General features: G+C 39.5%; 1 protein-coding gene across 3 annotated transcripts in view; it reads right to left on the bottom strand.

The window, feature by feature from the left end:
• igf2bp3 (insulin-like growth factor 2 mRNA binding protein 3) overlaps positions 1–14,709 on the bottom strand; it is a 30,557-nt gene extending 15,848 nt beyond the window's left edge. Inside the window, exons 1-10 of one of the 3 annotated variants that reach the window (XM_083543306.1) lie at positions 13,999–14,709; positions 13,053–13,113; positions 4,665–4,713; positions 2,578–2,629; positions 2,287–2,350; positions 1,489–1,767; positions 919–1,053; positions 654–776; positions 404–539; positions 123–257 (exon numbers count right to left, since the gene is read on the bottom strand). In XM_083543306.1, coding sequence (XP_083399432.1) covers positions 123–257; positions 404–539; positions 654–776; positions 919–1,053; positions 1,489–1,767; positions 2,287–2,350; positions 2,578–2,629; positions 4,665–4,713; positions 13,053–13,113; positions 13,999–14,173 — 1,209 coding nt within the window. In that variant the 5' untranslated portion in view covers positions 14,174–14,709. Of the gene's footprint in view, positions 1–122; positions 258–403; positions 540–653; positions 777–918; positions 1,054–1,488; positions 1,768–2,286; positions 2,351–2,577; positions 2,630–4,664; positions 4,714–13,052; positions 13,114–13,518; positions 13,889–13,998 lie in introns of those variants that run through there. The other 2 variants (XM_083543305.1, XM_083543307.1) reach the window with 2 other exon arrangements.
• Positions 14,710–15,398: the final 689 nt, after the last annotated feature.

Below are 15,398 nucleotides of genomic sequence, written 5' to 3'. Positions count from 1 at the left end.
GGGGGAAAAAAAAAAAAACGCATTAGTCCAGATAGGACCTACTCCTTGGTCAGCATGGACCAAAACAAGCTAAAAGCATCCAATGTCCAGAGTTAAATGGTAAATGACCCACTCACACTTACCCCAAAAGAAGGGTATCCAGTCGCTGGTCCCGAAATGGGTCCTGGCACCATAGAGGGTGACATTGTGCCTGATGTCCCACCAGGAAATAGACCCAGAGCATTCAAATTCAAACCAGGAATCAAATTAGATTGAAGCTGCACACACACATTTATATATAAATAAGCTTGCGACTTAAATCAACAACTGTAAAAGTGACTGTTTTAAAAACAGACATCCGAGAATGCTGTTTTTTGTTGTTTTCAGCCTCAAAACTAAACAAAGCCTGAGTGCTCCCACATACATTCATGGCAGCCACATCATTCTCATAGGCCTCTCTGATTTTCTTCATGACCTCCTCTTCGGCTCTGGCACATGCCTCTATTGAGCCCTTCACTGTGATAGTTCGCTCTGGGTTATACAGTGTCAGGTCCTGTAGACTGGTGTAAAGAGCAAAAAGTTTACGTCGTTAATTACATGGCAGTAAATATACTCAATTTAGCAATAAAATAAAACATTATGAAAACTAGCAATACTATTAACAAATCACTCACGGTGAGATGGTGATTTTGGTTCCAGTGTCTTGTTCAATTTTTTTCAAATTACGGCCCTCTTTTCCAATTAGGCGTCCCACAAAGTTATTATGAGCCAAAACCTTCAGCGGAATCTCTTCAGTGCTGTCCGTGAAAAGCAATAAAGGCAGATTAAAGGAAACAGCAAATCCACAATTAGAGGTAATACAAATAAAAGAGCAACTCTGATCAAATGAAGCTAGCCAGATGTGTCCATGAGTGGAAGTACATAAGAATACCAACTGACATTTTTGTGTCTAGCGCCTCCTTCTGCATAATCTCCATGATGCTCTTGCAGGCAGAGCTACAGCCCTCTGGAGTCGAATGGACTGTTATGGGTTTTTCTGCTGCTCCTGCATTTTCCTTACGGTGGATGTCAATTCTGCATGTTTATATAAGAAGGAGAACCAGAACATTCAGACACTGTCAAAAAGCAGGTGTGTCTAGTGCATCTTATTACTTGTATTTATTACTTAATCCTTTAAATATTTGCTCATCTGCAGACATTTAACACTAGTATATAAATGGGCAATGAAGAGGCAAATCCATATGCGAGATCTCAGCACACACAAATATTTTAGTTTACACTTACGGCATTTGGAAGATGCCCCATATATAAGGTGACTTAGAAATAGGAGCATTTGAGGTTAATGAGCCTTGTTTAAGAGCCCAACAGTGGCAGCTTGGTGGTACTGGCATTTGAACTTAATCCTCTAATCAGAATTTAAAAAAGTATTAACCACCAAGCTACCACATTTTTATTTATTTTTTTTATTTTTATTTTTTAAACAACAGTGCGTAACAAAATCATGCTTACTTTGAGTGTGTCTGTTTGGTAATATTGCGAATGGTAGCACCCTCTTTGCCAATGATGGCACCCACAAACTGTGTGGGCACAAGCATGCGCAGTGGAATGTCAGACTGCAGCTTAGGGCGAGTACCCAGAGAGGGAGAGGCTTGGCGTGGTAGGCCACGTGGTGCTCCTCCTCTTCTGTTTCCCATTGCTGGGGGATTGCAGAGTACAGTCTCATCTGGTATGTAGCACACCTTCAGTGCATAGTTTTCCATCATGAAACCATTCAGTTTCTCAACTGCTCTAAAAGCAAGGAAGAAAGAGGTTTGAGTGTGTTGGTAAGAAGAGATCATGCTGAAAATAACTTGCCTTAAATGCATAGCACCATCAAGACATTTTTCTGCTCCCAGCTTGTCAAATTTGCACCGACAGTGGGAAGATCTGAATCCACTATTGGCCCATACCAATATAAATAGAGGTTTTAAAAAGTAGAACATTTTAAGACCCTTCTCAGGTTAAAATAGAACAAGGACAAAACAAAAATACATTTAAAACAAAAAGCTAAGCAAATACAGCACAAGTAAAAAACATGGTAAAGACAAAAGCAAACTTAAAAAATAAATATAATTTTAATGAATTACAGGACCCTCAAACCTTTTTAGACAATTAGCTATGAACACAAAAGAAAAAACATCTAAAAGAGTCCTGTAAAGTCTCTGTTCTGCCTGTAGGTGGCATCAAAAAGCTGAAACAACTACAGGTTTTAAAAACTGAACAATGAAACTCCGTATTCTCCCTAAACACAGAATGAGGAGTACTCACTGTCTGGCCTGCTCCTTAACTTCATAACGCACGTTTACTACGGCTGTCTCAGTGTCCGTGTTGACTACAGAAATAAAAATATTTTTTAACTGTTAGCAGACATACTTTATCCAGAGTTTAACAAGTGCTTTGCAGTTAAAAATACACTCTGATAGTACACAGGTCATTGTCAAGTAATACTGTTAAGGTAAAACATTATTAGGAATAAGTATTAAGTAAAGTAAAGGCTACAGCTTTAATCTTTTTAAAACTAGCTTAAAAATAGTAGCGATGTCTTGTGAATGTAGTAACCTTGCTCACAACTCTCCACTGTGCCGTACTGAGCTAATAATCCATCCAACACCTGCGGAAAGAAAATGAAAGATTGTGTAGCAGAGCGTTATCCAATAGCCAAACGGCGTGACAAAAACTGCTGCATGATATTAGGCAATGTCATTTAATTCCACAGAATCTCTATAAGCTTCTCTATAAGTATCTAATGTGTCAAAAACATGTTTAGTGGACAGCACTCACTGATTTTAGGTTCATGTTTTCTTTCTCAAAATGACAGATGCAACATTGAGAAACTCTTACCGTGAATATTTCTAACCAGTGGCACACTTGTTTTAAATAGGTGTGCTATTGTATAGCGTATTATGCAGTTAAACATGAAAGAATAAGCAGGAGGAGCATTGCACACACCTCTATACCTCCACCACTACACACCCAGTTCCGGTCTCCTCTTCACATCCTAATTCTTTTGTCACCAAGCAGCACCTGCCATTGGCTGCATTAGAGGTCAGCAATTTAAGCATATCCAATGGTTGTTTGTTGATGTGTGTATAGTGGGTGAAGTGCACATGAAGACCAGAGCCTTAAAATTGCACACAGGCAGTGGGAAATAATCCAAGGCACACTCATCTTGCTTAAATACTGGAAGCAAAAAGGGGATCTGTTTGTACAGTGCATCTGGAAAGTATTCACAGCACTTGTTACAGCCTTATTCCAAAATGGATTAAATTCATTATTCTTTTAAAAATCTATAAACAATACCCCATAATGCCATGAAAGTAGTATGTTTAAAATCTGATACATGCTTGGCACACTTATTTTTGAGCAGTTTTTCCCTATTCATCTTTGCAGAACCTCTCAAGCTCTAGCCGGTTGGATGGGAAACGTCTGTGCACAGCCATTTTCTGATATCTCCAGAGATGTTCAATCTGGTTTAAGTCTGGGCTCTGGCTGTGACACTCAAGGACATTCAAGGAGTCGTCCCGTAGCCACGTCTGTGTTATCTTGGCTGTGTGGTTAGGGTTGTGGTCCTATTGGAAGTTGAACCGTTGCCACAGTCTGAGGTCAAGAGCGCTCTGGAGCAAGTTTAAATATATGCAGGATATTCAAATCTAAATCTTTGTATGGCAGAATCTATCCACTTTAATGCAAAAAGGCTGGTCATAATCTCAGGTAGACCTTTAATTAATCTGAATGGAGTTCAGAGACTTGGACAGAGAAAAGTCAGTCAAGTGAGTGTTTAAGAATTAGACCACAACCAGGCAGAAAGGTGCATTTAATAAGTGAATTAATACATTTTTGTAAATCATATTTGTAACTTTGATTACTGTAATTTCCGGACTATAAAGCGCACCCATATAAGCCGCACCCACTGAATTTAAAAAATATTTTTATTTTTAACATAAATAAGCCGCACCTGTCTATTAGCCTGTCTACACTAATGTACTTTACACAGGCTTTAACGAAAGACACGGTGTAACGGGTGAAATATGTTGCGCTTCTTTTAGGAGCATAGCGGTATTTTGGGAATAGCCTGGTACTGCATTTTCCGATATTACTGCGTGTGTTCAAGACGAGGATTGTGTCATTATTTTCTGATGCTCATTTCTAAGTTTCTTTGACTAACCCGTAATGCTGTTGGCAAGAAAAAAAAAAAAAAAAAAAGCCCTTATTTTTTTGGAAACCTGTCTGTGCTTATATGATTTCTGTTGCAACTGGAGTTACAACTCGAGCTCTCCCTTCACCCAGACTCAACACGTTACAACGGCTTGTATCTAAACAGTAGCCGACCAAGAAAGTCTTTCTCCTTCCTTTCACAACTATTTCTCTCGGGAGTTTCTTTTGGCATCGTCGTGCGTTAAAAAAAAAAACTTTTTCTCCCGATGCCATGCAGCTCAGAACGCAGGTGAGGTGCGTTTTTTCGTTCGGAAATTTAATTGGTCTAATGTTATGTCGCTCATTTGGCTTGAAGTTTGTGAAACCGGGAAAAACCCAGGAAAAATTCATAAATTAGCCGCTTCGTTGTTTAAGCCACAAGGTTCAAAACGTAGGAAAAAAGTAGCGGCTTATAGTCCGAAAAATACGGTAGCTTACAAAAGTACACTTACCTCCCATTGCATGTGTGGTGGGATATTCCTTATCTGCAGTTTACAGCTTCTGAGAAAGTAAGTTAAAGTAAAAACCATACAAGTCACAAGTTCAGAAGAAACCACTCACATTGCAATGTCACAAAACACATTTATTCATCAAAAGAGTGACCAAAAGCTGCATTATGATAGATTTAATACACATCCTTTATATCAGCTTACATTAAAACATGAAATAACATTGAAATGGTTCTGATTAAGTGGAAAGTAATCAAACTTGTCTAAAAATGTTTAACATTTTACTGGCTGCCAAATTTTACCTACTGATCTGCAAAAAAAGAAATGCACAGTTATGAAAAGAATAGAATAACCTTTGTGTCATACATTACAGCACAGTGAAATTCGTTCTTCGCATATCCCAGCTTACTCAGAGGCTGGGGTCAGAGTGCAGGGTCGGCCATGATACGGCACCCCTGGAGAACAGAGGGTTAGGTGCCTTGCTCAAGGGCCCAAGAGTGGCAGCTTGGCGATAACGGGGCTTGAGCCCCTGTCCTGCCGATTAATAACCCAGCACCTTAACCATTAAGCTACCACTCCCCTCCCCTTTCATTTCTTGGAAAGATGCAAGAGGAATACATGTGAAGCATGCTGTATGGTTTTATTTGTTTTTTATTTATTTATTTGTATTTTTTACATACACCGCAATTTCCGGACTATAAAGCGCACCCATATATAAGCCTGAATTTGACAAAGATTTTTATTTTTAACATAAATAAGCCACACCTTGTGTATAAGCCGCAGGTGTCTACAGTGAAACTAATGAACTTTACACAGGCTTTAACAAAAGACTGTTACTGTTGTGGCTCCTTTAAGAGCAGAGCGCCATTTTGGGAATAGCCTGCCGCCGCATTTTTCCGGTATTACTGCATGTGTGCGAGATCGAGGAATATGTCATTATTTTGTGATGCTGATTTCTACGTTTCTTTGACTAACCCATAACGCTGCTGCTAAGAAAAATTAAAAAAGCACAAGTTTTGGAAACCTGTCTGTGCTTATATGATTTCTGTTGCAACTGGAGTTAGTGAGCTCTCCCATGACCCAGACTCAACGCGTTACAACTGCTTGTATCTAAACAGTAGCCGACCAAGAAAGTAATTGTTCACTGTCGTCCTCCTTCCTTTCAAAACTATTTCTCTCAGGGGTTTATCTTTTGGCATCGTCGTGCGTTTAAAAAAAACTTTTTTTCTCCCGATGCCATGCAGCTCAGAACACAGGTGAGGTGCGTTTTTTCGTTTCCGTTCCGGAATTTTATTGGTCTAATGTTATGGGGCTCATTTTTGGCTTGAAGTTTGTGAAACCGGGAAAAACCCAGGAAAAATTCATAAATAAGCCGCTTCGTTGTTTAAGGGGTTCAAAACATGGGAAAAAAGTAGCGGCTTATAGTCCGAAATACGGTAGGTATATAAATATATATATTAATCAAATTCCATCAGGAAGACTTATTTTAGGACTTTTTTATTTACAAAACTGGACTGATTAAACTAAGAACAGGCCTATGGTAAAGACCCATGTGTTTTTCTTAGCTTATATACACAATTAAGGCATTAAAACAAATACAGGAGAATTCAACAGCAAGCATTTTCAGCCTCTTTACATAATCTGGTCAACTCTCACTACTGTACAAAACAGGATAAATGTGGGTTGCCAACACCTGGAATAATAAGGGACCAATGACAATATTCATATGATATACATCAACTCTAAAATCACTGAACTTGCAAAGAAATACCAAGCTGTATGCATAACTAATGGTCATTCTATTACACAAATTCTGCCAGACAAAGTATCCCACAACACATTTACTGTCAGCATTCTCAAAAAGCATGATAAAATACTTTTGGCTGCTTAACTGGGCAGAAACAAATATAGGTTTGTTGAGGTTCCCTGGTGGTCTAGTGGTTAGGATGCGGCGCCCTCACCGCTGCGGCCCGGGTTGGTTTCCCGGTCAGGGAACTAACCCCAGCCACTTTCAGTGCCAGTCCCAAGCCCGGATAAATTGGGGAGGGTTGCGTTAGAAAGGGTATCCAGCGTAAAACCATGTGCCAAATCAAACATGCGGAGGATCCGCTGTGGCGACCCCTAACGGGAGAAGCCGAAAGAAAGTTTTTATTCTAATGTAGATAGCAAATTCCAAGAGATTTGTGACAGTCTCTACTAAACTTTAAGAATAAAGCCTCCTTTGTAAAAACAAACGAGCCAAATAAAAAAAATAATTAAAAAAGGTTTGAGAGATATATACAGTGGGTACGGAAAGTATTCAGACCCCCTTAAATTTTTCACTCTGTTATATTGCAGCCATTTGCTAAAATCATTTAAGTTCATTCTTCTTCCTCATGAATGTACACACAGCTCCCCATATTGACAGAAAAACACAGAATTGTTGACATTGCTGCAGATTTATTAAAAAAGAAAAACTGAAATATCACATGGTCCTAAGTATTTAGACCATTTGCTGTGACACTCATTTAACTCAGGTGCTTTCCATTTCTTCTGATCATCCTTGAGATGGTTCTACACCTTCATTTGAGTCCAGCTGTGTTTGATTATACTGATTGGACTTGATTAGGAAAGCCACACACCTGTCTATATAAGACCTTCCAGATCACAATGCATGTCAGAGCAAATGAGAATCATGAGGTCAAAGGAACTGCCTGAAGAGCTCAGAGACAGAATTGTGGCAAGGCACAGATCTGGCCAAGGTTACAAAAAGATTTCTGCTGCACTTAAGGTTCCTAAGAGCACAGTGGCCTCCATAATCCTCAAATGGAAGACGTTTGGGATGACCAGAACCCTTCCTAGAGCTGGCCGTCCGGCCAAACTGAGCTATTGGGGAAAAAGAGCCTTGGTAAAAGAGGTAAAGAACCCAAAGATCACTGTGGCTGAGCTCCAGAGATGCAGTCAGGAGATGGGAGAAAGTTGTAGAAAGTCAACCATCACTGCAGCCCTCCACCAGTCGGGGCTTTATGGCAGAGTGGCCTGACGGAAGCCTCTCCTCAGTGTAAGACACATGAAAGCCCGCATGGAGTTTGCTAAAAAACACCTGAAGGACTCCAAGATGGTGAGAAATAAGATTCTCTGGTCTGATGAGACTAAAATAGAACTTTTTGGCCTTAATTCTAAGCGGTATGTGTGGAGAAAACCAGGCACTGCTTATCACCTGTCCAATACAGTCCCAACAGTGAAGCATGGTGGTGGCAGCATCATGCTGTGGGGGTGTTTTTCAGCTTCAGGGACAGGACGACTGGGTGCAATCGAGGGAAAGATGAATGCGGCCAAGTACAGGGATATCCTGGACAAAAACCAGAGTGCTGGACAAAATCCAGAGTACTCTGGACCTCAGACTGGGCCGAAGGTTTACCTTCCAACAAGACAATGACCCTAAGCACACAGCTAAAATAACGAAGGAGTGGCTTCACAACAACTCCGTGACTGTTCTTGAATGGCCCAGCCAGAGCCCTGACTTAAACCCAATTGAGCATCTCTGGAGAGACCTAAAAATGTCTGTCCACCAACGTTTACCATCCAACCTGACAGAACTGGAGAGGATCTACAAGGAGGAATGGCAGAGGATCCCCAAATCCAGGTGTGAAAGACTTGTTGCATCTTTCCCAAAAAGACTCCTGGCTGTATTAGATAAAAAAGGGGCTTCTACTAAATACTGAGCAAAGGGTCTGAATACTTAGGACCATGTGATATTTCAGTTTTTCTTTTTTAATAAATCTGCAACAATGTCAACAATTCTGTGTTTTTCTGTCAGTATGGGGTGCTATGTGTACATTCATGAGGAAGAAGAATGAACCTGTGAGAGACAATCTAAAAAAAAAAAAATCCAGAAATCACAATGTATGATTTTTAAACTATTTATTTGTATGATACAGCTGCAAATAAGTATTTGAACACCTGTCTATCAGCTAGAATTCTGACCCTCAAAGACCTGTTAGTCTGCCTTTAAAATGTCCACCTCCACTACATTTATTATCCTAAATTAGATGCACCTGTTTGAGGTCGTTAGCTGCATAAAGACACCTGTCCACCCCATACAATCAGTAAGAATCCAACTACTAACATGGCCAAGACCAAAGAGCTGTCCAAAGACACTAGAGACAAAATTGTACACCTCCACAAGGCTGGAAAGGGCTACGGGGAAATTGCCAAGCAGCTTGGTAAAAAAAAGGTCCACTGTTGGAGCAATCATTAGAAAATGGAAGAAGCTAAACATGACTGTCAATCTCCCTCGGACTGGGGCTCCATGCAAGATCTCACCTCGTGGGGTCTCAATGATCCTAAGGATGGTGAGAAATCAGCCCAGAACTACACGGGAGGAGCTGGTCAATGACCTGAAAAGAGCTGGGACCACCGTTTCCAAGGTTACTGTTGGTAATACACTAAGACGTCATGGTTTGAAATCATGCATAGCACAGAAGGTTCCCCTGCTTAAACCAGCACATGTCCAGGCACGTCTTAAGTTTGCCAATGACCATTTGGATGATCCAGAGGAGTCATGGGAGAAAGTCATGTGGTCAGATGAGACCAAAATAGAACTTTTGGGTCATAATTCCACTAAACGTGTTTGGAGGAAGAAGAATGATGAGTACCATCCCAAGAACACCATCCCTACTGTGAAGCATGGGGTGGTAGCATCATGCTTTGGGGGGTGTTTTTCTGCACATGGGACAGGGCGACTGCACTGTATTAAGGAGAGGATGACCGAGGCCATGTATTGCGAGATTTTGGGGAACAACTTTCTTACCTCAGTTAGAGCATTGAAGATGGGTCGAGGCAGGGTCTTCCAACATGACAATGACCCGAAGCACACAGCCAGGATAACCAAGGAGTGGCTCTGTAAGAAGCATATCAAGGTTCTGGCGTGGTCTAGCTAGTCTCCAGACCTAAACCCAATAAAGAATCTTTGGAGGGAGCTCAAACTCCGTGTTTCTCAGCGACAGGCCAGAAACCTGACTGATCTAGAGAAGATCTGTGTGGAGGAGTGGGCCAAAATCCCTCTTGCAGTGTGTGCAAACCTGGTGAAAAACTACAGGAAACGTTTGACCTCTGTAATTGCAAACAAAGGCTACTGTACCAAATATTAAGATTGACTTTCTCAGGTGTTCAAATACTTATTTGCAGCTGTATCATACAAATAAATAGGTTAAAAAAAAAATCATACATTGTGATTTCTGGATTTTTTTTTTTAGATTATGTCTCTCACAGTGGACATGCACCTACAATGACAATTTCAGACCTCTCCATAATTTCTAAGTGGGAGAACTTGCAAAATAGCAGGGTGTTCAAAAACTCATTTTCCTTACTGTATATACATATATATATACACACACACACACATACATACATACATACATACACACACACACACACGATTAGTATGAAGCAGTCGGTGTCACACAATGCGTAAATAAAATAAATAAAAACATTAAGGAGTTGCTCTAAAGGCTCACTGACCCTGGTCAGATGTTTAAATGTAAAAGAATAATGTGTTAATATAATTAAAGTGCAAATGCTTTAGATATTTTTAGCATTGTAGTATTGTTAGCATGCAGAAGATTAAATAACTTTTCCTCTTTTCTCATACATTTACATGACTGATTAGTTGGGGAAAATGCATGTCCAACACCAATCAGTGCATTTTTTATTTTGATGACCTATCCAATCATATATAATAAATCTATTTAAATAAAAAGGAGCTGTGTTTTTAGTTAAAATTATGAGCCCAAGTGTTCTTGTGAAACATGTTGCACTGCAACTGTACATTGGCCCTGAAAAGAAGTTAACACCTTAATTATGCTATAAACATACCCCTGACCTCTCTATAATATCTATCCATCTATCTGCACAAGTTTAGTACAGTTAGGGGGGAGAAATGCAAAACAAATTGCTTGTAATATTTTTATTAATAAGGGGGGGGGGTTAATATAAATAGAGTTATATCACATCTATCTCTCTCTCTCTCTCTCTCACACACTTCAGGCTATAAGACCCCCTTCTGCCCTGGCTGTGGTTACTATAGTTATTAAATCATGCTAGCCCAAGGCTGTACATACTACTAACATTATATGCTTTAGTGCCTCTTGAACTTGCAGCTTATGCTCACGTACAAAGTAATTTTGGGGGCACATTTTGAAAATAAGTACTTGTGACTTTTAAACAGTATTTTTAAATGCAGTCTTTCTTCACCATTCCACCTGCAAGTTCAAGAGGCACTGCAGCATATAATGTTAGTCATATGTACAGCCTTGGGATAGCATGATTTATAAACACATTGACCCAGGACACTAAACTAGAGGAATGGTTTACATGACACTTCACAGCAACACCACCCCTCCTAAAGTACAGACTTTTTACAAAATAAATAAATAAAAATAACACTTCCCACACTGCAAAAACATTGTTTTTAAATAACCCAATCTGAGACTAATTTACAAAAATATGTTTATGAAATAAATCAAATACATGCACAGCAAATTTCAAAACACAAACATTTTAGAATTGTGCATAACCATATGACACTACTATAAAAGAAAAAAAAAAAAAAAGGCACATAACACGTCGAACACCGGTATACAAGCATGTGGGAAAATAAGACGTGGAAAATGTAAAAACTAAATTCAAGATCCTTAAAAGTTTGTCTTTAAATGGCTTAACATAAGCAATCCTACGTTCCTTCAATGCAACTTTCACTGAAGAGGCTACTTTCAAATGTAGCTAAACAAAAACGGCACAAATTAACTAAACTACACAGAAAACGTTTTGCACATACTTGTTTCTATTAAAGCATGTTTTAACACAGTGCTTCACATCACCTTTGCAAGTATCTGAATCTACTTAAGAAGTCTTTCATACCTTGCCTGCAAGTCCCCAACTACTCACACAAATCCATTTAAGCTACCTGGGAGGACCCAGTGGAAAGAGACAAAAGCTCCCACAGTAGATAAGTTACAAAAAATTTGTTTAAGCAGACTCAAATACCAATTCCGTATTATGCTACTAAAATTTCAAGCTACACACATTGCAGACGATTACTATTATTAAAAAATACAAGTCACAAACTAGCATGCACACAAAGAACCCTTTGCTGTGTTATGACTGTTGAGATTGTGCAGCTGTGGCTTTTCCAGCATTCAGCACACTGTATTGCATTTCATGCTAAGAAACATTCCACTTTACATACATGACCTCTGACACACACACACACACACACACACACACACACACACACACACACACACACACACACAGTAGAATATATTGGTCCCAATACATTATCAATATACAAAAATCAGGCCATCATTACAACCTAATTTATGCTTGTAGGAATGGCAACTTATTTTGACTCTCCTTTTAATCAACTGGCACAATAAACACATTTAACATTAGACAGCTATTTTATAGAATATTGTCCCGCATCTTTGCCCACATATACCCAAATCTATTAACACATTTAATCAACATAAAGGGGAAAATATTAATGGTGTGGATAGATTTAACTCTACCCAAATCACCCCAGACATGACATTTTAAGAGAAGCAACTTTCACTGAAAGGAGTTTACCATTTGTGTAGGTTTCACAAAATATTTTACACCAGAAACATTTTGTAAAATTCGTTTAAGCAGCATTACGCAGTTAATGTGTGAACAATTTAATTGAAAAATATTTTTGTTCAATCACTTGCTTGTAAACTCCCTTAACGTTACAACTGTTACGTTCTCCGTTCAAATTTACACCTAGTGAGATACGGGCATTTGTTTTACAGACCCGCTCAAGTAAGCTGGTGTTAAAAGCACTGCTTTTAACTGCATCTAAATACGCGGAAATACAGCATGCAGACCCAATCTGAGCTGAAGCTCTTAACTAGGCCTCGAACCCCTCTGTGTCTGGGCGCAATGGGGCGTTCACACACCGCGCATGAGCAAACAAGCGGAAGTGAGAGGACACGGGGGGAGCAGTTCCTTATAAATTGGTCGCCACAGATAAATAAATTAATAAATAAATAAATTGAACGAATGAATGAATAATAAAAAGAAAAATACCTGGCCTTGTCGGGAACATGTTCATGTGCCGGATTTGGAGCAAGTTGTTTTATTTAATAGCGGTGCATCTATATGTATGTTATGTTTGATAAAAGGCCTATAAACAGATCTGGCGCTCAATAATGAATCCAGTACCAAAGGTATTTGGATGCACAATAAAACGTTTGTGGGAAAATCTTGTGAAAACAAAGAGTCTAGGATACCCACGGAGTTGAACAATTGAACTACAAACAATATTTACAATCATATACGCAAATGTTATTACGAGAAAAAGCGGATTGTTAAAGTGGAATATGTAATTACCTTTGACGCTTGGGGACTGAATGCTCGACCTCTAGAAGTTTTCCATGAAGTTCTACTTTTCCTGGGGGGAAAATTAATTGCATGTATTAGTCACAGGTTGTGTTCAGTAATAGTTTGCAGCCGTTAATATATTTTCAAAAAATCTATTTCTTTGAAATTACGTATACGTACAACTGCGTCAATTAAATTAGATTCACACCGTGGATTCAAATTAATTCGATAAATAAATAAGTGATTCACACTAGTGGCCTGGTGGTTAAATATGAAGACGAGTTGCCCCCTGCACCACGAGGCCTCAGTGGAACACAGCGAGAAATCGGACTTTGAGGACAAACAACATTCGAGTCTCTCCAAATCCATACATAATACACAAACGCAAATAACCGGTTGGTGGATATCTGATGACATTTTTAAATGTTTTGGTATTAATCAAAGGAACCTTACGAATAGCCACCAACCCACCCACCTGGAGGTCAGCATTCATAACGGCGACGAGGTGAATGCAGTTTTAACAATGAAGTTGGGTTTATTAACCAAATAATATAGTTTTAAATTGTTATAGTATCTTAAAAGACTTCAAGTGGCAAATAAATCAGGCCTGTGTGAACGCAAGAAAGGGTGAATAAGACTTAGAGCTTTAAGAATACACACAGTGAAACTGCTTCGCTCAGGAGTGTGAATTGAAGCGGATTTTACACTCGTTTGAATCTGTATATCCACAGAAATGTGCGAATTTTATTGAAAGGCAGTTTTGTGGCCTGTTCGAGCAGAGATGAGCCACTTTGTATCTTCGGCGAGGAAAAGCTGAGGTTAAAAAAACGGTCAAATCCACACACACACCTCGACACCATCGCTCACTAACAGCAGCGAAACCACATCTTCTACGCGTGTGCACACAGTAGATGGATACAAAGTGCCAAAAATTCAATGAAGTCTCCATGCTCACCTGAAAGTGTATCGATGGCCTTCATCGCGATCTTCTCGTCGGGACAATCTACAAACGCGTAACCAGTTTTGAGTAAAAAGGGCGCACTGAACGGTATCTTCCACTGCTCAAAGATAGTTTCCAGATCCAGCGCGCTCGTCTGCTCGCTTACGTTCCCGATGTACAGCTTGTTCATGTTGCACGTTTGGAAAAAGAACAGAAAGAAAGCCGACCGCGTTTGCCAAAAAAAAAAAGGAGATCCTTTTAATCGCGTCCCTCGGACGGGCAGTGGAGAGAGAGAGAGAGGCTAACTGTCTCTCAGCCGGAGCGGGTGTGTTCTCACTCACTGTGTTCTCACTTACTGTGTTCTCACTAACTCACTCACTCACTGTGTTCTCCTCACTCACTGCCTGGATAGATAGAAGATAATTCTGACAGACGAGACCTGCGCTCTGACTGCCTCTAAAATCTTATTGCATCCCCTCCTTTTCCTTTCAGACTTCAAGAAAAATAAATTCACTGTTTCTGTGTGTATTTGTCCGAAAAAGTCACACATAAATGTAGGCACCGCCTCCAGATGAAATCGAGGGAAGACAATGGGACCAAAAAGCCCTCGTTTATTCCGTTTTTTTAGTAAACCACGTGTTCAAACTGCAAATCAGTGCCGCACGTGAATGAGACGTGCGTGATCAATTAGGATAAGTGCAGGACTTAGGAAGGAATGGTATAGGAGAAATACTGGCGATAAAATAGCGACTGGACACAGAGAGACTGGATGTGAGTAAAACCTGGCTGTGGATTAAGTGATTCCGTGTGGACTCCTGTAGTATTCATTTCGGTGAACTTTTTTTCCCTGCCTCGTGATTGGCTGTCAATGATGTAGTAAAGCGGCGTGGCGCGCGCCCGCTACTCAGTACACAACTGGCAGGGCGGGGAGACACATCTATGGAGGCCTGAGAGGGAGAACCTGACATTCATTAAACATCCTGCTTGATAGAGCTCTAAAAGACATTTGCGGTGCTTAACCTTATAGTAAACATGAAAACACACACTGTAAAAATACGTAAACAAATCTTTTCTTTTACACTTTTGACTTTTCAAGTCTCACACACACACACACACACAAGAAAAAAAAACAACACACTAATAAAAAAAACAATTAACCACACACACACACACACACACACACACACACACAAATATATATATATATATATATATATATATATATATATATATATATATATATATATATATATATATATATATAAAACTAAAGTCGAACAAATATGTAATATGTAAAGGCAATGACTACCGTGCTGTAAATGTATAGTTCATCTTGCAACAGATAAAATAATAAAGTTTAAGCACAGTAAAACAAAGTTTAAGTAAAGTATGATTTATGATAACAACCAAATCAT

The sequence above is a fragment of the Silurus aristotelis genome, assembly GCF_946808225.1.
Source record: "Silurus aristotelis genome assembly, chromosome: 6".
Classification (NCBI taxonomy): Eukaryota; Metazoa; Chordata; class Actinopteri; order Siluriformes; family Siluridae; genus Silurus; species Silurus aristotelis.
Note: the sequence above shows the minus strand (reverse complement) of the source record. Positions and strands in the feature narration are given on the sequence as shown.